Below are 24,495 nucleotides of genomic sequence, written 5' to 3'. Positions count from 1 at the left end.
CTCCACAGTGGGAAAATCAACAGCACTTAGCACTTTTATAGCCCTTTCTGATCACCCTAGCCACAAATTGGAAGACACGCTAACATTGGATTTCCAAGAAAAAGCCTTCTCTGGAAGGGGAATAAACAAAGAAAGCATGTACAGGGATCATCTGGAAGTTTAACGCAAGACTGTGCTATGCAAGAGCAACGACCCTATGTACCCAAAAGTCAACAACTAGATTCCAAGTATTTTAGACACTGAACTCAGTATTGCTTCGGTTAACAACGTTTACAAGTCTGACTCAGTGCCAGAGGCATAGGGAACATTCTCATTTTGCAACAGACCTCAGGGAGAGCAAGAGCTGTTACCCCTGGAGAGGACTGAGACTGAGACAAACTAGCCTCCAGCTTAGTATTTGTCTTTGCAAAGCCTTATAAGCTGCAGTTAGGAGCGAAACGGAAACTACATGTGAGTGGCTTAGTTCAGCCACCACAGGTATCACCCGAATCCTTGGAAAAGCCGGATAGGATCTTTACAGACTACAAGCCAAGCAGGACCTTGTTTAAACATTTAATCTGAAAGAAGGACAGTGTCAGGGGCAGCGCTTCAATGTCATGCTAATGTAGCTGCTGGAACCGGTCCAAATTCCTCAACTAGAGCTTTTTAGTATTTCACCACCTAGCCTGGAGATAGGGGCAGCTTTCTGTCTTTCACTAAAGCAGTTTTCAAATATTTGTTTTGGGGACTACAAAAGTAGAAAAGAAAAGAGAAAGATCTGTCCTTAAATGGCAGGAGCATGAGTGTTTACATTTAGGGAATCTGCAGGATTCAAGTTAGTTTTCTCATTGCTTTTAATCATATGTTTAAATGTTTTAGAGTGACATTCTGCTATTAATCAATGTATCAGGAGCATTTAGAAACTATAGTAATGGAGGCTTTAGAAAGGTGTAGAATAATAAATACTAGTAAGAACAAAAACATCCAGATTGTTGGTTTTAAGTACTTATAGAAGTAGAATACTGTCATTAAGGCAGATTGTGCCTTTGGAGTCTGGGTTCAAATTCCAGCTATGCTACAGACTCTTGGGTGACTTAGGACAAGTCATTTAATTACTCTCTGTGCCTCCATTCCCTATCTGTACAAAGGTGTTAAAATCATTCCTTTCTCTCATTCTTTTAAATGGTCTATTTAGAGTGTGAATACTTCGGGGCAGATCTGTCTTTCACTGTGTGTTTGAACAGTGCCTCCCACAATGGGGTTCTGAGCTCAGATGGGGCCCTCTTGAGGCTACTGTATTATAAATAAAATGCATTTTAAAAACTTACACACACAACCAAAAGGAGAGAGGTGGGAAAAAGGGAAGGAGCAGATGAAGATAATCCTCAGAAGCCTATGTCCAAAGATGGCCCCAGCCACTTTCTGATGAAAAGTCTTTAAAAGTTAATTTAAAATGTGTTGGGGCACTTGAAACAAGTCTGCTGGGGCAGGGGATTGATCAATGTACTGTATTTTGCGCTGTAGTATTGGAGCAGTGAGTACTATAGAAATACAATAAGTAGATAAATGTGGCAACAACTGCATCAGCCTGTTCACACACAACCTGGGTGCTCTAGTCCATTTATCCTTACTGTTTTTCCCCCTAATTCTTATCACCCTGGTGTAACCCCCTACCCCCCAAGAGCATGGAAATACATGTTTTTAAAGATGTATTCATTATAAGCAAACAAACTATTTTCTCAGGTTTCAGTGTAGCAGCCGGGTTAATCTGTATCTGCAAAAGAAACATGAGTACTTGTGGCACTGTGGCAGCCCATCATCTGAAAAATGGTTCAAAAGCAAATCCTGTCAATGGTTTTCATAACCTCTGGAGAGCAGCTTGTTTCAAGGGCACAGGATTGTCATCTTCCTCATGGAGAGGGCATGTGAGGGGCAAAGCTTTCCAAAGCAATTCACCTTCCAGCCTTGCTACGCCCCCGTGAACCGTAACACCTATCATCACCTGAAACAGACACATTGTTACAATAGCTCAGTGAGAAATCCCAAATATGGAGACCCACTATTTCATTAACAGGACAAATTCTGTTCTCTGAAGCAACTTCCACTGAAATCAATAGGAACAGAAGAGATATATAGCTGCATTAGTACTGGACATCATCAGAGATCAGTTTTACTTTAGGTCGACTACATTTTATGTCTGTTCAGTGGCTTCTTGACACCTGCATAATAACGACTGGCACTGTACGAAAGAAACAGCTTAGAGCAGTTATCAAATGTATAGGAAAAGCTGTAACACATATATACACACAGACATTTGTGCACATGCATATCTTTTTCTCACTTTGAATGAGCTATTCCAGCATTACTTGATCCTAGCAACCCTACACATCAGGTTGTATTCACCATTCCCTTACAAATCCCCGATTTCAGGCACTTAACTCAGTGATGAAGATTAAAAGCCACTCAAGCCTAATGTGACAAAGCCTAATGTAGCTAAAACTGGAGGTCTCAGTTACAAAGTATTTTCTTTTACAGTCATTTCAGAAAAGTACAAAAAACACAGGGGATTTTTGCGGAGAGTCTGATTTCAGAAGGCACTTTACTCTCTAGCAAAAATATATAAAATATTTAAAAGACAAAACATGTAGCACAGCCACACACAACTGTGTTTGTTTTGTATTAGAGTAGAACCTCAGAACTACAAACACCAGAGTTACAAACTGACTGGCCAACTACACACCTCATTTGGAACCAGAAGTACACAATCAGGCAGCAGCAGAGACAAAAAGGAAAACAAAAAAACGCCACACAAATACAGTACAGTACTCTGTTAAATGTAAACTATTAAAAAATAAAGGGAAAGTTTAAGAAAAAGATTTGACAGGATAAGGAAACTGTTTCTGTGCTTGTTTCATTTAAATTAAGATGGTTAAAAACAGCATTGTCCTTCTGCATAGTAAAATTTCAAAGCTGTATTAAGTCAATGATTAGTTGTAAACTTTTGAAAGAACCACCATAACATTTTGTTCAGTTACGAAAAACCTCCATTCCCGAGGTGTTCGTAACTCGAGGTTCTACTGTATATTGTAATCTATTCTACTGTGCCAACACAAGTCTATAGACTGCCAGTCCTCCAGGGCAGAGATCTTGTTATTTGTTTGGCACAGTTTACCAATTACAAGTTATACTTATGGCACTATATGAGCCATAAATAATATGGAACCTGGGGCCAGATTTTCCGCTTCAATTTGCTAGACAAATCTAATAATCTGTTTAGCGCAGTGAAGATCAGAAGAGTTTTGCACTTAACCAAGTAGATAGCCATATGTGGATTTAGCTGCATAAACTTTGAGTAACCAACGTTTCAAAATGTTGGCTACTATAGGGGTGTACTATTTCTCCAAAGGCTGAACTTCCCCTAGCAATGCAAGGGCTGTAGGAGACACTCAGCGTAGTATTTCTGCCTGACTTTGGGCAACTCACTTAATCGCTCTGTGTCTCACGTTATACCACTGCCCTACCTCACAGGGGAGAGTTAAGGACACATACATTAAAGATATTGAGGTGCTCAAATACTAGAGTAATGGGGGCCATACAAGTACCTAAAATAACGAAAACAGATATCGTAGCCACCATGATTCCATTGTGCAAGTGGCTGTATATGAAGGGGTATTTGGTGGAAACAGACTTCATGCTGGTTCATCACTGGCAGGCAGGAAGAAAGGAGTGTGGCATGGCCAACAGGTTGCCATGGGTCAGTGGTGCCGTAACCCATCCACTTTTCGCTGGAGTGGATCCTGCCCCCTTCCCCTCCTCTTCCCCCTGAGACCCCACCCCCTGGCCAGGCCAACATGGAGCCCAGGCAGTAGTGGGAGCCACGTGGACCCTCCACTTGCCCGGGATGCAGGGAAGCTGAGAACAGCCCCCGGCCTGTGTCCCCGCCCAGCCCAGGGCAGGTGGAGGTAGAGGGTCCGTAACTCCGTGCCGGCTCCCCACGACACAACTCTGGCTGGCGGGGTGGGGGGAGGGAGAGGGGGCGTGCCTCAGAGCCACAGCCCGGCCATGATAAGTGCTGCACAGGCAGCTGTGGGAGCCGGGGCAGACCCTCCACCTGCTCACAGTGCAGGGGCCCGCTGAGAACAGCCTCCAACCTATGTCCCTGCCCCCTCGGCCTCCTGCCCAGGGTACGTGGAGGGTCCACCCCAGCTCCCCACAGCTGCCGTGTGACTCTTACCATGGCCAGGCTTCAGCTCTGAGGTCCCCCCCGCCCACCCCCAGCTGGAGCCAGGTCAGGGAGAGCTGCCCGGGCAGCTGTGAGGAACAGGTTCCTTTACCTGCCCTGGATGGGGGGTGGGGGGGGCTGGGGACATGGGCAGGGGGCTACTTTTGCTTCCCCCAGCCCTGCTCCAGTTCCGGCTTGGCCAGGGCCTCTGGGGGGGGAGAGGAGGGGTGGGAGCAGGGCCTCAGGGGTGGGGCCCTGTAGCGGGGTGGCCACCCGCTCCTGCCCTGAAGGGCTTGGAATCAGCCCTGGGAGAGGAATGAGGCAGTGAGAGGGCTGCTGCTAGGAAAAGCAGCAAGCCTCTGCTGATTGGGGAACCAGCCACAGATGCAGCCATGCCCCAATCAGGGCCCAGCTGGCCCTTATAAGAGGGCAATGGGCCAGGCACAAAGAGAGACTCTCTCTCTAGATGTGGAGAGGGATGGACCTGGCTGCTAGGAGCTAAGCAGGGTACCAAGACTGGAGCAGGGCTGGGGAGCTCCGGCCTAGAAACTCCCCCAGGCTGCAGGCCTTGTTAAAGGCCGGAAAGAGTACTGGGGTTGCAGAGGGGCAGCCCAAGGGTAGGCAGAGGCAGCAGGTCCAAACCCCCCTTGCCGGTGATGAGTGGCACTTACACTGCAGTCTGCCCCAGGGAACGGGGGCTAGGTGATGACTGGCAGTGGCCATAGACTGAGGCGAGGTGGGGATAGAGGGTGGGGGCTCCCGGGGGGGGGGGGGGAGACCCAGATCTGTGAGGGTACTGCCAGGTGAAAGGGGCACCGGGGTCCAGGAGGGACTCGGGCCCAGCGGCAAGTGAGACACTGGCCTGCAGAGGGCAGTCCGGAGGCTGGAAATGCTAATTCCCTGGACAACCAGCAGGAGGCACCGCAGGGGTGAGTCTCACACTGTTACAGGCCCCCGCCCCCCCACACTTTTGGGAAGGCTCCAGTGCCCCGTCATAGATCCAGTGGCTAAAAATATATATCTCACATATGGTGTGAATGCAGAACGCAGCTTCTATTCCAAACCCAGAGCTGGAGTAATAGCCACAGAAGAGCTACTCCATTTCCTACTCTAAGCTTTGAATCTGCCCCCACACTGTTCCCCTGCAATTATGTGTCACTTGGAGGCAGAGGAACCCTAACAACATTATTGTGACAAGAATACACCTCACTGATTTCAATGGAGTTAACCTATGGTTTCCCAGCAGAGTTAACCGAGGTTTTTTATTTTTCCCAAATGGATTGCAAGGTAGCGGCAACCATCCCACCGTAATAATACTACAAAAGCATAAAGTGTTTCTAGCCTAACAGAGCAACTATTTCTTTTTTAAATAAAATATGTGTCTGAGCATGAAAAGGAAGTAAATCTTGTGATGTAATCCAGACAGACACACAGAAATATTACCAGCCTCTACTAGACAACATGATCCCTATTTGCACCTAATTTTAGTCAGCAGTGCTCTGGTGTGCCTAACTGGTGGAGATTTGATCTCTTATTATAATCCCTTGGTTGTTTTCTGTCACAATCTTTTGAAGGTATTTATGTTTGAAAATATGCTAATCAAAATACAGAATTTAAATATAGTCCACTGTGTCACGTTCTGATCATAGCTGTGATTGCATGAAAAATTAGCTTGAGAAATCTACTCTATGGGACGGGAGGGTGTTGTAACATTCTAAACAAACAAAAACACCAGGATCTTGGCATTCCACAGATAATTGGTGTAAAATGCTGGAAACTGATGAAAGCGTTACTTCTAACTCAGCAATACAGGATTGGATATGCCTTTGCCTTCTGCGTTTGTTTCTTTAATTCCACTGGCTTCAGTGGAGTTATTCCAACCTCACACTGGTGGAAATCAGGAGTCAGGGTTATCACAGGTAAATCTGACTGTGTGTGTAAAATTTTGCATGCAAATACCACGTTTCTAGACATATGTTAGTAATAGTCTATATACTCTACAAATGAGCAGAATACATAAAAGGAAATTAACATATACTGTTTTCCTAATCTTTTGAAAACAACTGGTCTGTTTGGCAACAGAATTTCAGTTACAAAATGTAATCTTTACAAAATGATTACAGACAATAACAGTTTAAGCCTATTACATTTCCAGAGAACAGCAAGTTAAGTCTTATGTTTACACATTTATTTCTCCCAGTATTTTGCCATCCTTGTAGAATTTTAAAATAATTTGGTCTTCAGCTACAATTAAAGAAAGTTTTGTTTTTTGACAGAGAGCCAAAAAACAACCAAAATGTATTTTCCTGTCTGTAGAACTCCCAAGTATGTGCCAGAACATAATTAGCTATGACAAGCATAAAATGACATACAGACTAAAAGCACTCAGGCCTCAATGCTTAATATGTACGAATATGGAATGTTTTTGCACCAAATCTTTTATGCACAATTGGAATTTTTAATTCAAAAATAAGAGAAGCATGGCACACTACCACAGAGGCAGAGTTCAGATAACAGAGAAGGAAAAAGTTCTCTCCAGTCATGCAAGTTGCCTGCACAGATTACTTTTATTTTATTGTATCTGCTCTGAATGACAGCAGAGATGGAGGGATGTGAGGCTGACAGGATATTCTCCAAGACTCTGGAATTTGCTCGCTTCCTTGATCTGTCAGAGCCCCAACTTGTTAGTTTTCTGGAACACACTGAAGAGCTCATCTTTTCTTGAAGGTACATCAGGAGATGGGATTGGGTGGGGAGTGAAACTCAGAGGTGGAGATGGCAGGATGAGCTACATGGCGATGTCTACTGACATGTTTGGGTCAAGTGTTTCTAGATATTACCTGGAGATTTGGAATTGTAATTCTGATGAGGCAATTTCAATTTTGGATTTCTGGGGAATACTTAGAATTCTGGTTAGGTGCCAGAGATCTCAGAAAAATTAAATGAAATCTTCCAATGATCGACACTGGATGTTGAGTAATTTCCTGTTTCCTGAACTAGCACTCACTTACTGTCAGATCTTGCAGATGTAAGAGTTTTTCAGGTTCTATTTGCCAACAAGGAACATGGGGAAGTCCTAGTAGAAAAAAAATCTCTATTTCCAGTCACCGACCATCAGTTGTGTGCACATCCTATGCATGTTTGTCCTAAATGCTGCCAGAGGTACTTTAGTATTCCTTAGCAATAAAGCTGTGAAGAACCTGATATTACTGGTCTGCATACAACACGACAGACCTGCTGCCAACTGGGTCTTACCATAATAGGCAAATTGGACTCCAGTAACGATGACACACTGTTTCTGCATTGATGACTCTTTTACGCCCCCTAACAGCATCTGTCACTGAGGCAATTAAATAGGAGTTAATGGCTTTCTCCCCTTACAGATTTTCACTGCCTCCATAGTAACAGTCTGAATGGTGATAAGGTAACTTTACTGGTCTGGCTTGTTACGGAGTTATTCATACCTCCCAAGGATCTTTAATTCATGTTAAACTTTCAATCGATCACACTAGCAGCAAAGAAAAGAGCCATTGTACAGGGTGTAATTGGGAAGCTGTTACATTTAGCATGCTACCTTTAAAATGAAAGCAAAATTTGACTGTTGCGGCTATTATTTGGCCCTGTATTTATGCTAAGGGCATCTCTACACTACAGACTTAAGTCAACCTATGTAATTACTCTGATGGCTGATGTCCACACTACCCTGCTTCTGTCAGTGGTGCGCGTCCTCAGCAGGAGCACTTCCGCTGACTGAAGAGGGGCAATGTGGGCGGCTGACAACCCGGGCTCTCAGCTCTGCACAGCACCGTGCTGGGAGTCCAGCTGCTCTCCCTCCCTACTCCGTTCTTGCCCCCCCTGCTCCCTCCCAGGCTTCTCAACTCCTGAGTGGGGAGTAGCCAGGCTCTAGCTGCACAGCCTTCTTGTCAATTTCACAGCTCCATCATGGAGCCCAGAAATTGACAAGACAGCCAACAGTGGACATAAGTAATGCAGTGTCTACACAGACATTGCATCACCCTAACTACGCCAACATAAGCCCTACGCCTCTCGCAGGGCCGGCTCCAGGCACCAGCTGAGCAAGCAGGTGCTTGGGGCGGCCAAGGGGAAGGGGTGGCACGTCGGGCTCTTTGGCGGCAATTCGGCGGAGGGTCCCTGTCCCTCTTGAAGGGAAGGACCTGCCGCCGAATTGCCGACGAAGAAGAAAGTGGCATGGTGGAGCTGCCGCCCATGGCAATCGCGGCTTTTTTTTTTTTTTTTTTTTTTTTGCCGCTTGGGGCGGCAAAAACCCTGGAGCCGGCCCTGGCCTCTCGTGGAGGTGGTTATTATGTTGGTGTAGTAGGGCACTTACATTGGTGGGGCAAGGCTGTAGTGTGTACACTGACGTAATTAGTTCAACGTAAGCTGCCTTATGTCAACTTAACTGTGTAGTGTAGACCAGGCCTAAGGATGTGCAAAAAGGGAAAGCACACCAGACTCAACTCTACAGTCAATCTATCAACATGACTTTTGACCCATAATGCTATTGCCCTCTAGCGAAATAAATATAATTTGAAGACCCTGGACTGCATAACTTTTCCTTCTGCTCTAATCTGGAAGCCAGCACTGTGAACACAATGGGTGAGAGATGCTAGAGCAGCAGGCAGCACTTACTGTCCCAGGATGAATGGCCATACCCCAGTGCACAGTTGCTGCCTTACGAGCTGCACTGCAGGAAACACATGCTATACCTATTCTGCAGTCATAGCCAGGCTGCTGGTGACAGATACTTAGAAGGTATCGAGCTCCTAGCCACCACAGGCAGAATGCTTTCAGAGATTGCCACCTGGGAAAAATAAACTGTACCATTGCCTCCCCTTCCTCAGCACCCATAACATTATTATGGCTGTAAAAGCCGGAGTCAAGCCCAAATGTGAGAAATAAGAGCGTACTATAATCTAGCAGCTACTATGCTAAGAAGCCCTGAGAATGCTCTGTTCTTTAATAACTCTTCATACACATCACAGTGCACTCAAAGCCTTGATAATGCCATAATGCAATCTCACTGAAATTAACTTTAAGCAATTGTAGAAAATTAAACGCCCCTGAAAATTCAACTCCCCCAAGGTGGTGGCTGTCCTCTTATAGTCCCCATTTTTGTTTGCCTTCTATCAACTCCAGATGGTTCATATCCCTTTAAGGTGCTTTGTGACTGTTCTGGATCTTTACTTCCCAGCTTCTACATGCTAGACTATATTGATGATCTAAGACTAAACAACACTGTTCAGGGCCTCCAGATTCCCAGATAATTGTTTCTAACAGTCCCCATGGCACATCCCCATTGCCCTTCTTCTTTGCTGACTGTTAAATCCATCACTACAAAATGGCTGTCTTCTACAAACTAGCACAGCCAATAATGAGAAAAAAAGAAAAATGTTATGTAAAACATTCAGGTTGTAACAAATAATAAAAATGCCTAGCCCTGACATCGTAGATCTCAAAAGGCTTTACAAAGGAGGTTGGTATCATTATTCCAGTTTTACAGATGGGGAAAACGAGGTACAGGAAGGTGAGGTGACTTGCTCAGGGTCATCCAGCAGGCCAGCAGCAGAGCTGGAAATGGAACCCAGGTCTCCTGAATCCCTGTCCAGATAATGGTCAGAGCCAGAAAATCCAAAGCCACCAACTGAAAGTACATCCTTTGCTCATATCAATGTAAAACACAACAGCATAGGAACAAGCCCATGCAAAAAAGCAAAAGGCCAATTTCTCAGTCTCGAGGACAGCAAGGACTGAGAGGGTTCTGAAGGCATTATCTATGGCCACTGGGAAGGAAGGAGCTAGCTACTCTTTTGGTTGATCAGGACCAGCATAGATGGACTCTGCAGTGAGTCCCATGTAGCCCTCAGTTAAAAAAACACTACCATAAATGAAAGGCGGTAGGAGAAAGGAAAATGCAATTTACCACAAAGCAAAATCTGGGAGGGGGCTGGAAAGGTCAGTGCCCAACCTGTCTGTGAGCAAATATTTACACTGTGGGAGATGTGAAGAAGTCTGTGTTGCTCATCTGGGAAACTCGTACTCTTCTACCTTAATCCCTGCTCTGCACAGCCCCCAAAATGGACATGTCCTGTGTAGCCGCAAGCCCCATTTGAGAGCTTTGCGGCTGCAACACAACGCCATCCAAGATCGCCTGGCCAGAGCCATCCCGCCACACGTGGGGGAAGGTCGCCATAAACGCCGCCATCCCTGGAACTGACAGCCAACTGCAACCAGACATTGTCATCACCAAGGACCAGAAGAAGATCATCATGGTGGATGCCACAGTGCCCTTCAAGAACAGGACCCCAGCCTTCCATGATGCCCAAGCTCGAAAGGTAAAGAAATATGCCCCTCTGGCCAAAATCTTGAGAGCTAAGGGTTACCAGGTTCAGACACACACACTGATCGTCGTAGAATTCAGCCCACGGGACCCCACTAATGAGCGAGTGCTGAGAGAATGCGGAATTGGTCAATGCTACGCTCGGCTGATGCGGCAACTTATGGTGTCGGACGCCATCAGGTGGTCGAGGGACATCTACAGAGAACACATCACTGGACATCGGCAATACCAGGAGGGATGAGCTGGAGTGCCGATGAGAAGCACAGTCAGGAAAGTAACTAAAATACTTCCCTCATGGATTGTATTTTCTAAATGGACAACCTACCCTAAATTCTCAATTACTGAGGGACAATCTTCACTTGTTGATATATTTTGCTTTCCACAACCAAATCTCTGTACAACTTTTCATGAGTGATGTACCTGAGTATTCGGATTCTAATATCTAACCTGTATTGTTAAATCTATTCACCTAAATTTGGATTACTGCTGATTATATATCATATGACTTTTAAAAACAAACTTTGTATTTGTGGATAATCGAAGCACTATATCCAGATGTACAGACACTCTTTTCTCAACCTATGTATTATATAATTTTTTTTTAAACATTAGCTTTAATAAAATGTTTATATCCTGCACGTAAATACCTTGCAATGCCGGCTACAAAAGTGCCATGCAAACACCTGTTATCACTTTCTGGTGACATTATAAATAAGAAGCAGGCAGCAATATCTCCCATAAATGTAAACAAACTTTCTTGTCTTAGCAATTGGCTGAACAAGAAGTAGGACTGAGTGGACTTGTAGGCTCTAAAGTTTTTAATTGTTTTATTTTTGAGTGCAGTTATGTAACAAAGAGCTATATTTGTAAGTTACTTTCACAATAATGAGATTGTATTACAGTACTTGTATGAGGTGAATTGAAAAATACTATTTCGTTTATCATTTTTACAGTGCAAATATTTGTAATAAAAATAATATAAAGCGAGCACTGTATACTTTGTATTTCTATTACAACAGAAATCAATATATTTGAAAATATAGAAAAACATCCAAAATATTTAATAAATTTCAATTGGTATTCTATTATTTAACAGTGCTATTAATCGCGATTAATTTTTTTAGTTAATCATGTGAGGAACTGTGATTAATCGACAGCCCTACTTTGAACACAAATTCAGACAGATTCTGGCCAAATTGCTGATAATTTGCTTTGGGAAAATAGTTTTTAATATAACTGCTCAAAGATTCGTAGTCAGAAGATAACAGCAGCCCTTCCCTGAAGAACAGACATAAATTGCCCTCTTCTTTTTCATGGCCAGTACTGATGTTCATGCAGCACAAGTCATGGAAGCGGAGGGGATTATGAGGATACTCTGCTCCCTTCCATTCTACTTCTTCATCCCTTCCCATGGTCAGCCCATGTCAACTTCCCATAAATAAATAAATCCGCTATGAGCTGGGACTAAGTAGATGAATTTTCAGCCCCAGAGATTGAGAAGCAAAGTTTATACGGGTTGGAGGAGTGAAATAGAACAGAATCAGACTGATAGATAACAATGAAGTCACTACCATGTCTCTATGATATTGCTCACTCAGTGAGGGAGCAAGCATATAATTTTCATGCTGGCTTCCAAGGTGTTTCTGATCAATTAGATCAAAAACAAGATTCTTCTCTGTCTCACAGGTGTGCTCTCCTGCTTCTCAAACTCTCACCTACACACCCCACACCCCAGGATTACATTTATTGCATTGCAGTCTCTGCCAAAGAAGGCTCCTTGGCAAATTGCCATTTTTCAAGTAGCAACATATTTAATTTGTTTTAATAAGCTCAGAGATGTAAATAACTAGTAAGAATCCTTCTTCCGTATCAGAGAAAGAAAACAGTAAGTCAATAGAAATGACCGACACTAAAACTTTACACACTTTATATGAAGAGATAAAAATAAAAGCTGTATCACAACTAAATAAGTGATGCAGAAATACCTATTTTCAGTTCTCAGTGCCCCATTAGGGGTTGCTGAACTGAGTGACTATTACACAGCAGTGCAATCAATGTGCCATCTGGAAATCACAGCAATAGAAACTTCTAGTAAAACAGAAATTCTACCTCACCAAGAACATTTCAGGAACTACAACAAGTCCATGTGAATCTGGTTCTTGTTATCGTATGAAAACCTTTGTAAAATTACATGTCAGAGGTGCAATTCAGGATCCTGTTATTCCAGAAGTTACATTGTTTGTCCACTTGTATTATACATGCTGTGTAGTTGGTGTTGGAAAATGAGGGAATCCCTGTCCTGAGGAATTTAGAAATTTAAAAGTACCTGATCCTAAGCCTGATGAAGTCTATTGATTGCAATAGGTTTTGGAGAGAGACAGAAGTAAGACAATGTGCTGGATGGGAGACCTTGTTTGCCTCATCTCATGCCCCCCCGCCCCCCCCAACTTAATCAGGAAGCCAGAGGAAAAAAGCCATGGTTTTGAGGTTCACACTATTACTACCTTGTTGTATTTAAAGAGCTAAGATTCAAATCCCCTTCACCAACCTGCAAAGTAAAAGGTCACAGAATCAAGAAAAGCGACCCTTCTCTAAACCTATCCTGCAAGGTCTGGAGCACCATCCTGTCCCGATGGAGTTGAGGGTGCTTGAGAACTTTTAGGATGAACCATATAGCCCTGATCCAAATCTCAATGAAGTGAACCGAAACTTTGGATCAGGCCCTATATGAATAATCAAATTCATGCCAATCGGATCACTATTAGTATTGCTGATGTATTACCATACCTAAATCACATGGAAGATGTGATTTGATATCCCACATGGAACATGCTATCTAAATGCTAACTATTATCATGTTGCAGCTGATGCATGGACTTCTGTTTTTGAAGCTACCATTCTCACTATGCATCCAATGCATTCCCACCCCTCCCAATGGTTTACTCCGCAGAATTACTGGGCACATGCCAGTCTGCACTTCACACTTTTAATGTTGTTTCTCCCTCTAGCCTAGACTTTATTGAACTGATCCCATTTCACGAGAGACCATAACTCAGTGCCTTACCCAGAGTGTGGAAGTCCCGGGGACAGCTCCAACCCCCCGCCTCTCCCCCAGTCTGCCTCAGGCCCCGCCCTCTGGCGAGGTCATAGGTCAGAAGCCAGAGCCAGACGTGTGGGGCAGCTGCACCTCTGCCTGGTGCAGGTACCATGGAGCAGGCAGCTGTGGCTTTCCCCTTTCTGCTGCTGGTGCCCAGGCTTGCGGCAGCTCCTCAGCTTGCAGCCCCCTTTGAAGAGCTGCCTGGGCAGGGTGACCCAGCTCCAGGGCGGCAGAGCCCTCGGGGAGCAGCCACTGCAGGGGGAGCTCTCCTGGCACACAGCCCCCCAGCTGGCCTGCTGAGGTGAGTCAGGGAGTGGAGGTGGCACTCCTTCCCTGGACCCCGCTGTGCAGAGCTGGCTCAAGCCCTTACAGCCTTCACACCCCCAAAATCAAAGTAAAACTACACCTATGCCCAAGGGCTCTCCCCTGCCCCCGCTGGGCCTTGGAGTTTTTATAGCACGTTGGGGTGGGGGGGGGCTCAGAAAGAAAAAGATTGAGAAACCCAGATATAACTGACAGATCAAGGAACTTGGTGGTAGGCTTTAGAACTGAAATTATCCTTTGTCCACAGTCTGTCATTAGTATTACCAATGAGGAGTTGTTTGTTTTCTTTTAACTACTTGCATTTATTTATAAGCATCTACCTACTACATTAGGTGATGAACAATAATTACATAAACATTTAGTAAACTCCACAGGCCAAATCAGCTGTGAAAAATGTATCGAACTCACCACATCTCACTCCTCTCATATTTTCCTTATCCAACAGCCTCCTCCCCCAGAAAGGCTAGAGAAGCTTTGAGGGGGTCCTGAAGGTAACCAAACCAGGCTCTATTAGATACATGCATGAGTGGAAAGGGAGATAAATGTATTGTAGAGTTGAGAATCCCACAGAGTATGCACTCCCACCAGTCCCCTCTCTTCTATTAGTTCATGCATCTCAGTTTACATCTGCTGCAGCGTCATGCAAGGTGACAAGTGGTCTCACAGGTACTCAAGACCTGAATAATTTAGGTTTTTACAGGCCAAAATCAATATCCTGAACTTCACCCCGAAACCAAGCTGGCAGCCACTGCAGATCAAGAAGCACAGGTATAACATGTTCCTTGAGCGAGAACAGTTTACTAAGCCTTCAGCACCAGCTTCAAGTCAAATTTCCAAATCATCTGAAGGTGTAGAGCTCACTGCAGCAAGCCAATCTTGAGGAGACAAGCATGAATCACTGTGGTGAGGTGTGCATCCAAAAGAGGAAAGGACAGATGTTTTGCCAGCTGCAGCCCATAACACGGGAACTTGGCTGCTACATGAACATCCAAAAGCAGCTGGGGAATTAAGCAAAATATCCAGGTTCCAAATAGCGGTAAAAACTACCAGGCACAATCCTTTAATTGTGATAACGGATATCTCCTCTGGTTCTTCTGGTTCCATTCCCCAACCTGTAAATATTATCTCAGCTTTATCTGGATCAAGCTTTGGTCAGTTAGCTTTCATCCAGCCCCCAAACTCCATTAAGTACTGGGCAAGTTGTTCAACTGCACTAGCCAGGTTGTATGAGGTGGAGGTAGACCATGTATGGAACAGAAACCAGAACTGCTACATTCTGGCCAACAGGCAGTAGACCCATGTGTGCCTGGCTCTATTTGTAGATTAGTGATGATAAATACTAGCAGTCCACTGGACTATGAAACCAGTCCATACGGGCTCAAGTAAGCACACAGTTCTGTACCTATGGCACAGTTTTCAAAGCTAACTTCAGATCTGATTCCTTTTCTAGATTAAAAACAAAACAATTAGGTTGAACAAGTGAAATTTCTTTTAAAAAAGGAAATAATAGAAATGTAGGACTGGAAGGGACCTTGATAGGTTATCTATTCCAGTCCCCAGAACAGAGGCAGAATTAAGTAGTATTATCTACACCAGGGGTCGGCAACCTCTGGCACGCGGCTCGCCAGGGTAAGCACCCCGGTGGGCCGGGCCAGTTTGTTTACACATCCGGGCAGAGTTCCTCTGGGCAGCGTCCGCTGGCTCCCGTGACGCCTTCGAGGAGCAGTGGGCACTGTCCAGGGTTCTCTGCTCGGTGTCCCCGTCAGGTTCCCTTCGTTTAGCCCTCTGATCTCACTCCCATTCCTGTTATCTCATTAGTTGTCCCCCGCAATTATTTGGTATCACGGACCTGTGGATCCTCCCTTTAGGCTGGGGAGGTCCTTTAGCAGTGGGAGGGCTCTGCCCGCCCACTTCCTGGATACCAACAGGACTACTCTGCTGTACCCACCTGGCCTGGGTCTATCACAATAGGTACTATATTTGCCCTTGTCCAGTCCTCTGGGATGTCTCTGGTCCTCCTCCAGGTGTTGCAACCTGGTGCCTGGGGCCACACCACCACTCAGGTTGGCCCAAGCTGACCTTCCATCATGATGAAGGGGTGGACAGGCCAAATTTGAGTGAATGGTGCTACAATTCCACGTGCCAAGTCGTAACGCCTGGACCAGGGAGACAGGCCCAGCCCTGCAGGACAGAGAAGCTACAACTGCAAGGTAAGTGTGGGGTGGGCTCACTCTCTGACCCTCCCTCAGGGCCTCCCATCTGAACCAGGCCAGTGAGTTAACCCGCATAGAGCCTTCCAGCACAGAAGTAATAGATAAACAGAGAACTCCCGGTATCTGTGACATTTTCACCAGCATGACAAGCCTACAGACCTGCTCATGAGTATTGTTAAGCCTTTCTGAAGTTTATATTGTTTTCTAAGATATTTAACAAAAATAAAGTTACTATAAACTACGTTTTAGTTGTTGTTTTTCTGTGACTCCTTTTTAAAAGGTCACCTGCTTAAATGTATTTAGCATTTCATACACTGGGACGACAAGATATGGAAAACATCTGTCTCTGTGAAGGGATGGCCTCTCATTTATGTGGCAAGTCCTTTTCTCTTACACTGAACATCAATCTCAAGAATAGGAGGTGTTCTACATTTCACACATCAAAACAATCTGTAAGTATGCAGCCACTGCATTTCAGGATTCATATACAGTAAACAACCTGTGGTAAACAATCTGAGCACAAAGTGTACCTTCAAGCTCCAACATTAGTCTGTTCCTGCCAAGCTAGGCTGATGCAATACGATACTTTCTGCCTCCAGCACTTTACCAGCAATGGCAGATTCAATGCCCCTTGACCCGCTCTTCCCACACTGCCCCTTATCTTAGGACACCATCCCAATTCTGCTCTGCCAGACCATTCATTACTCTTTCCTCATTCAAATCCTTCCTACACAGTCATCTCATTGGTGATGCCAATAAAAAGAGAGCCAATAAATAAGACATCTTTTAACTAAAAAGAAACCCAATTGTCTACTGAACCATCATAATGTGTGCATACTTAGCTGGGTCGTATTGTGGTAACCCATTCCCCATCCATTCTATTCTTTGTTATTCCTCACTTATTGCTTTCCACCTAAAGTTAAATTGCAACAATGTCTGTCTAGCAGTGTTTTAGGCTTTGGAACATTTACAAATAGTCAGAGTAATACAGCCCTTCCTAAGTACAGAGAATTCCTCACATATATTCTGTCCATTAAAATCTGGCATTTGAAATAACATATGCAACACTCCAAATGCTGAAACTTGACTCTCTGATTGATATTCTAAGCGTGACATAAGCATTCATATAAATCAACTAATAACTTCTGCAGCAATAAACAGCCTCATGAGCAACTTGACAGAAGTAAGGGTCACATCTAATGAGTATATATGTGTGACACTGCACCCCATCCATATTCTTCACAGTGATGTTGTTACGAGTATGGCATAACTATGATGTATTTTATGCAAGATAAGCCATGTGAGATGTCATTGGAAAAGTTATGATTTGCTGAATATGATTATCCTATTTGAATGCATGTATCTTTTTTGTATCTGAAGTTATGAATATTGACTATATATCTGTATTTCAAATGTAGTTACACGTGGGTAACACCCACTAGAGAAGATGCTTTCAGTCTAGATCAGTGTTCTTCATTGCAAGGCCCGCGAGCCCGTGGCGGCTCCCATCAACCCTAAGTGCGGCTCGCTAAGTTCCCTCTAAGCTGCGCAGTAGGCTATAAATAGCCGCGCAACAGCTCTAAAGGGCCACACAGCAGGGACCTGGAAAGGAGGGAGGTAGGGGGTGGGCGGGAATTGGGGAGGGGAGCAAGTTGTGGCTTGCAGAGCTGCTGCGGGCCTCTCCCCTAGCCCTGGAGCTCCCTGCTGCTGGCAGGGGAGAGAGAGGGGGGGCCCTTCCCCCTGAGCTCCGTGCTGCCTGCCAGCAGGGGGGAAGAGAGAGGCCTCTCCCCAGGAGCTAGCTGCTGCCAGCAGGGAGAGGGCTGGAGGGAGTCCTCTGGCCCCAGCCCTGGGGCAGCCTGCCTGCACCCCAAACTCCTCATCTCCAGCCCTACCCCAAAGCCCTCACCCCCAGCCAGAGCCCCCCCCCGCATCCCAACCCCCAGCCAGAGCCCCCCCCCCCCCCGCATCCCAACCCTCTGCCCCAACCCTCTGCCCCAGCCCTGAGCCCCTCAGCCCCAGCCAGAGGGGTGAAAAGAAAACAGAGGAACAAATTGACCAACGAATATTTGGACTGCCTTACTAGGATTGCGATGACAGATTACGAATACTGCATGAACAAAGTCAAGGAGGAACAGGCACACTTTCGCTTACCCAGTTTTTAAAGTAAGTTTTGCATTATTCTGCTCTGAAAAAGTTTACTTGCATAGGTGCCTTTTTAATTCCATATATTCTCCTGGTTATTTTATAAAAGGAGTATTGTTTTATTGTACAAGTAGACTTTGTTTTAGTTACACAAGTGGCTCTGTAACCTTACATCGTTAAGGAGCAGTAAGCAATGTGTTAATTTAGTAGTTGATGTGGCTCTCATATTGAAGGTTTTTTGCCAAAGTGGCCCCCACTTCAAAAATAGTGAAGAGCACTGGTCTAGATAGTGGGTGGGGAAGGGCCTATTCAGGACAATGAGTCATTAGGGAAAACAATAGGCCGTAGGAGAAGCTTATCTCCCACCTCGAGAGCCTTCCTGAGAACACTACAGACAGCATCGGAGTAATGGCCGCTATGACTCTACAACAACATGTGATGAGACCACATGTCTCTGGACTCCATCTTGGGATGTCAGTATTTTTCCATGGAAAGGTCTGGGAACCAAGCTTTGGGAACAAAGGGTTCCCACCATATGCAAAAGCTATATAAAGCAGGGAGTGACATCATCTGGTGTTCTTCACTCCCCACACAAGACTCCTGAAAACACCCAAGGAACAAAGACTAAACTGGGGGAAGTGCTGGACCCAGGCTAAAGGGATTTCTAACTGTGAATGAAACACCTGGGGATTCCAAGCTGTAAAGCAAGTGCAGCTGGCCCCTTAAGAATCTGCAGCCTGCTTGTATCATCTCTTAGGGTGAAAATCTGTTATTCATATCCAATCTATTTAGTAAATTAAGCTGAGTTTGTGTTTTTTTGTTTATTTGCTAGGTAATTGGCTTTGCTCTGTTTGCTATCACTTATAATCACTTAAAATCCATATTTTGTAGTTAATAAACTTGCTTTAGCTTTATCTAAACTGGTGAGTTGGAGTGAAGTGTGTGGGAATTATAACTCAGGGGCAAAGGCTGTTGCATATTCCTCTCCACATTGAGGGAGGGGGCAAATTTTATGAGCTTGGGCTGCACAGTTTCCTGTGCAGCACAAGACTGTATAATTTTGGGTCTATACTCTCGGGGGGAGGGTGCCTGAGGAGTTGGGAGTTGCCCTAGCTGTAGCCTTCCTATGCAGGGGCTGGTCAGAGAGCCTGCATGTAACTGCATCTGGGTGTCCCCCTACCTGGTGAAAGTACAGGCTAGAGGGCTTTGCAGCTTGTCAAAACAGTACAATGTGAGAGGAAACCCAGACTGGTGAGTCAGGGGGCTCAGTGGTACCTCAGTTCAAGGTGGCACCCCAGGAGGAACCAGTCACAATATGTTTACATAAAATTAAGCACAGTCCTAATAAAACGAACTTGGAAGCAAAAACCTTACAAATCCAATATCCCCAAGATCTGTGCTAACAAGAGAACACTTTTTAAGTCTCCAGACCACTGGCTAGGAGGGCTCTCATCCCACCCCTGGCTGTTTGAAGAGGGGTCTGTTTGTTCTGTTCTCCCTTTATTCCATCCTGCTTCCCCCACACTCTAAGGGTAAGATTTTGCCCTGCCCTGTTGAAATCAGTGGAGCTAACTGCAGAGTAAAGTGCTACTCCACAAGAGTATGGGAGCATAATCTGCCCCATGTGAACACTTCTGTTCTCCACACCTCAGTGGGGTGGGGGGCTTAGGCTGCTGGCAGCTCCAGATCCACCCTGGAGGAGGAAGATTTATTAGTGGAAACTTCTTTTGCCTCCCCACAGTGGTAAGGGACCCAATGGTTCACTTGCAGTTATGAACACTACTTTTGTTAGTGTGTGTAAGATCAGACTCTTAGACTGTAATAGCAAAACTCCACATATGGTGATACCAACTGATGCTGTTGTACATCATTAAAACAAAAATATTAGTAGGATTTTCAAGTGTTATAGACAGAATTATAACAGTACTGAAGATAATGGGACAAGAGTAAAACACTACGCATGATAGTAATTAGGGGATTTGCAAGGTGCCTATCACTAGCAGTTACTTCTAAAAGTTTACCACTATGGATAAATTGATAATTCCAGCTCAAATGGAAAACAAAACAAAACAAAAAACACACTTGTGACTCACTTGAATAGACGAACATTTGTCTGCACTTTCTACAGCAGGCTTTCCAGGGAAACCCATTAAAAGCTGAAAAGACAACTAACTGCCTTGTTTGCACACCCTTTCTAATTATAATGTACCAGCATAATATATTAACTAATATGTTGCAATTCTTGGCATGCAAGGCTGAGATAATGTGGAGGAGATGAGAGATAGAACATTCCTATTTAAATAGTGGGTTTTTTTTAAGCTAGATTGGAGAGCTTTCAATAAACATTCTCGTAGTTCAATGAGATTCAACAAGCCATTTTAATTCCAATCCCCTTTATCCCTCCCCCCATATTTTAAATAGTGTCATTTAAATCAGCATCCTTGTCTCAAACAAATCTTTTCAATATCTCATCACAAATCTATTCCCATTAGGCCTATGTCCAAAAGTGTTTTCAGCCTTGATGTGAGTGGACAGGTATGTAAACGCCTTTTTAAAATTCAAGTTAAACTTCCATCAATTTGACAAATGTTCTCAATGATCTTATTAAATGTTTGCTGGCAGGCTGACAGGAGGATTTGTTAAGCACTAGCCACATTCTGCTTTCACTTACACCAGTGTAAGAGCTTGGCTTCAATGAAGTTATTTCAGTTATTTACACTGGAATAACAGAGCAGAAATGTGATCCAGGGTGTCTTTATGGGGCTGCTCCTTGCACTTATGGCAGGAGCCAACTGCAACTGTGGTTGAATATATTAAACATACTGAGTTAAGATATTTACCATGACTGTCCAAGAAGTAACCACCTATGATAAACATCTGCTAGTTTGCGCTGCAGAGATAGTACTGAGTCAATCTCCAGCAAAAATCAGTTAAATCTTGGCACTCAGGATTTTCTTGTGCGTGAACGCAAACTACTCTAGCAGTTATTCCATTTTCCTTAATATGGTTGGCTCCAAAACTTCCATTTGTGGAATTTGTTTTAAAAAGACTTCTTTCAATTTTGTTTCACATGCAGCACTTACAGTAAATACAAAATACACACACTTTATTTTTATGCCCTGCATGGAAAGCAGAGCACTGATTGCACACTAGCCTCAGTTTTATTATAGCCTACAAGAAAGAAACACTACTGATCAAACACTGCTTTGCAGATACACACAAAATACAGCCAAATCTGATGAGAAGAGCAAATACTGGTGCCATGGCACTCCCTGAAAACTCCTTGCTGTCTTATGGGAACTCTATCCCAAAGAAACAAAGAGTGATTTATCTAAAGAATATGATTTCAAAGTAAAACAGCTCCTACATTTTTCAAGGCCACAATAAACTTTCAATAAAGTTCTCCCATCATCTCCCATCACTGCCCACAAATATTTTTAGAGGGTCACAATGCTTTGTTTGCTTTGTATTTCATGCCTGTTACTTCAAGCAGCAGCAACACTTAAGCGAAATCTTTGGGGCCTGAATTTATGCCAGCTACTGTAGCTCACTACCCAAGCCCCATGTGACTGCCACAAGGGTGGAGATAGAGAACAGGTTGAGATTTACCAAATGCAGACAGAAACAGGAAAACTGGCAATCTCTGAGTATCAATCCCACCTGGCTATAGCCTGGGTTCTGATTTGTTATAACAAGATAATAAGAGCAATACATACGTTCACAGGAAGAACTGTGTAATAAAGAAACTTGGGGCAGCTGGGAATGGGGGCGGAGGGGGGTGGTTCAATCTGGAAAGACTGACCAGAACTCCCACCACAGCTGGGCAGTCTAGCCAAGTAGAGGCAACAGTGGGGGATGACTTAGGGTCACATGCCCCTTCCCCCCAAGATTTCTGCCTTCCATTTAGCAACAGCTAAATGTTTGGAGGGGACCCATATGGAGGGGCTGCAGCAGACTCTGCCCCACAGCCCCAGGGCAATGGGAGTGGGCAAGGCACGCTTCTCCCACAGATGGCCAGCATCCAGGAGGCAGCAGCTCTCCCTGGCATCAGCACTCACCATGTCCCGGTGCAGCACAGGGAGGGAGGAAGCAGCAGGGCGGCTGGCTGTAAGCTGAGCCTGCTACATGGGGCTTATTCTCCTTCCCTGTTGCTGGAGTCCCAGTGCTTCCCACCACCTGCTTTGAAGACCGCCTTGGGGCAAATACCCCAGGCCTGTTCCCAGGGCAGAGGCCGCTCTCCCATTCCTATAGCAGGGCCTCTGCTCCCCTGGCACTGCAGTGGGGCTCACCCTGCCTTCCATTTAACACAGCTTCTATCAGAGGTTTTCAAACTGTGGGGCTCGCCCCCCCTTGGAACACTCAGGCCAATGCCAGGCGGCTCAGGACAGCTCTTGCAGGGCTCAGGGCGGGAGCGCCATCTTCACCCCGACTCACCTCAGGGGCAACTCAGTCTGTCTGGATTGGGGGGGGGGGGTCACAACCAACAATTGTAAGCCAAAGACGGGGTCTAAAGCTTACAATTGTTGGTTGTGACCCCCCCAACCCAGACAGGCTGGGTGGCCACTGAGGTGAGTCAGGGGGTGGAGGCGACGCCCCCTCCCCTAGCCCTGCCTGGTGCCACTGCCCCAAACGTTCCTCTGCCCCCACCACTGGGGCACGTCCCCCCCCCTTTGAAAACCTCTGTTGTAGATCCGGAGGCTATGCTGTGGGGTGGTCACGTGCCCCCCCCCCCAGAACCTTTAAATTGTGCTCCCCTCTCCTCCATCAACAGTTACACGATCCCTCTATAGCCACGCCAAAAAGCGATTCCCCCTCCCGGCCAGCCCCCTCCTACGGAGCAAGGGGCCCACCAGCATCGCCTCGGGGCTTGCACTGTACATTGTGCCCACCTGGGACCTGCGCTCCGCACTGACTACAGCCACCACGGCATCCCGGTTAACACGGGCACAAGCCTGGCCAAGGAACAGCGAACCAAAGAACCGATAAACCTGTGCCGCGCTAGCGCTCCCGCTCGGACACGCACGGCTCGCGTCACCTCCCATCTGAGCCCGGCCAGCCCCCTGCCCGCCCTTTGGCCCAGGGCTGCCCGCCCCGCGAACAGCAGCACCCCGGCTCCTTCTCCCCCCCCCCCCGAGCTGACTTGGCTAAACTTTCCCGAGTTTCACACGCCGTCCGATAACGCACCCCCGGGGGGCTGCCTGTGCGTGAACGGGGCGAGGGAGAGCGCGGGCACCGCGTCGCCAGGCGTTCCGCAGGGCAGCGCGCGCCCGGGCGGGGAGCGGCTCCCCGGACCCAGCAGCAGCCGGCAGCCCGTGGTGCACTCACTCACCAGCGTACCGCCGCACCTCCCCGCCGCAGGGAGCCCGCTCTGGGGCCAGCGTCAGCGCTCAGCCCGGGGCCCATCGGTACCCGCCCGCAGCGCTCGTTGGCGCGTCCAAACTTCCAGGAGTTCACCGCTAAAAATAGCAGCGCAACAGCAGGGCCGAGCGTGCCCGCAGCGACCCCTCTGCCCACACCCCCGCTTGCACGGGACGGATCGGATTACACTCGCCCGCCCGCGGAACAACAACCCTGCGGGCGAGCAGGCAGCCCTGCAAAGCCAGCGCCTGAGCGCGCAAAGCAGGGGACCGAGCCCAGCTGTCCCGTACCTGACTTCTCCAAGCGAGCTCCCAGCCGTAAGGCGCTAGGGGCGGCTCTCGCTCTCCCGCCACCATGCACGGAGCTCCTGTCCCAGCAGCTGCGCCCTAATAACGTCCCCCCATCTTGTCCCGGCGCGGGACGCTCAACAGCCGCCTCCTCCTGGCCCCATGGCTGCTGCTGCCGCCTGCGCCCCGCTCGGCTGGCAGCCTCCTGCAGAGGGGCGGCGCGGGGTGGGAGCGAGAGGGTGGGCCCGGCTGCTTCAAGAGGGACTCATGCCTGGCCAAGCCACTCTGGCTTCTGGGCCGGGGGAGGGGAAGAGGCTGGGAGATGGCCAAGCGGCTCAGTGCGTTCCCGGGAGCTCTGCTCCCTGCCCAGCCCGTGAGGAGCTGGAGTTAGTGCGTGTCACTTCCCTGGGGCTTGCGGGCTCCGACTAGAGGGAAATATTGGTTATTGCAGAGCGTTTCCACGGGACTTCACAACAAAGCGAGGCTCTTCGGGCTAGAGCGGAGTCCGGGAGCCC

At 46.5% G+C, this 24,495-nt stretch overlaps 1 protein-coding gene across 1 annotated transcript in view; it reads right to left on the bottom strand.

The window, feature by feature from the left end:
• Positions 1-23,738, bottom strand: part of GHR (growth hormone receptor) — a 184,086-nt gene extending 160,348 nt beyond the window's left edge. Inside the window, exon 1 of the mRNA XM_065406476.1 lies at positions 23,681-23,738. Coding sequence (XP_065262548.1) covers positions 23,681-23,738 — 58 coding nt within the window. The remainder of the gene's footprint in view (positions 1-23,680) is intronic.
• Positions 23,739-24,495: the final 757 nt, after the last annotated feature.

The sequence above is a fragment of the Emys orbicularis genome, chromosome 6, assembly GCF_028017835.1.
Source record: "Emys orbicularis isolate rEmyOrb1 chromosome 6, rEmyOrb1.hap1, whole genome shotgun sequence".
NCBI classification, from domain to species: Eukaryota; Metazoa; Chordata; order Testudines; family Emydidae; genus Emys; species Emys orbicularis.
The sequence above is the reverse complement of the archived record's forward strand: the minus strand, read 5'-3'. Positions and strand labels throughout refer to the sequence as shown.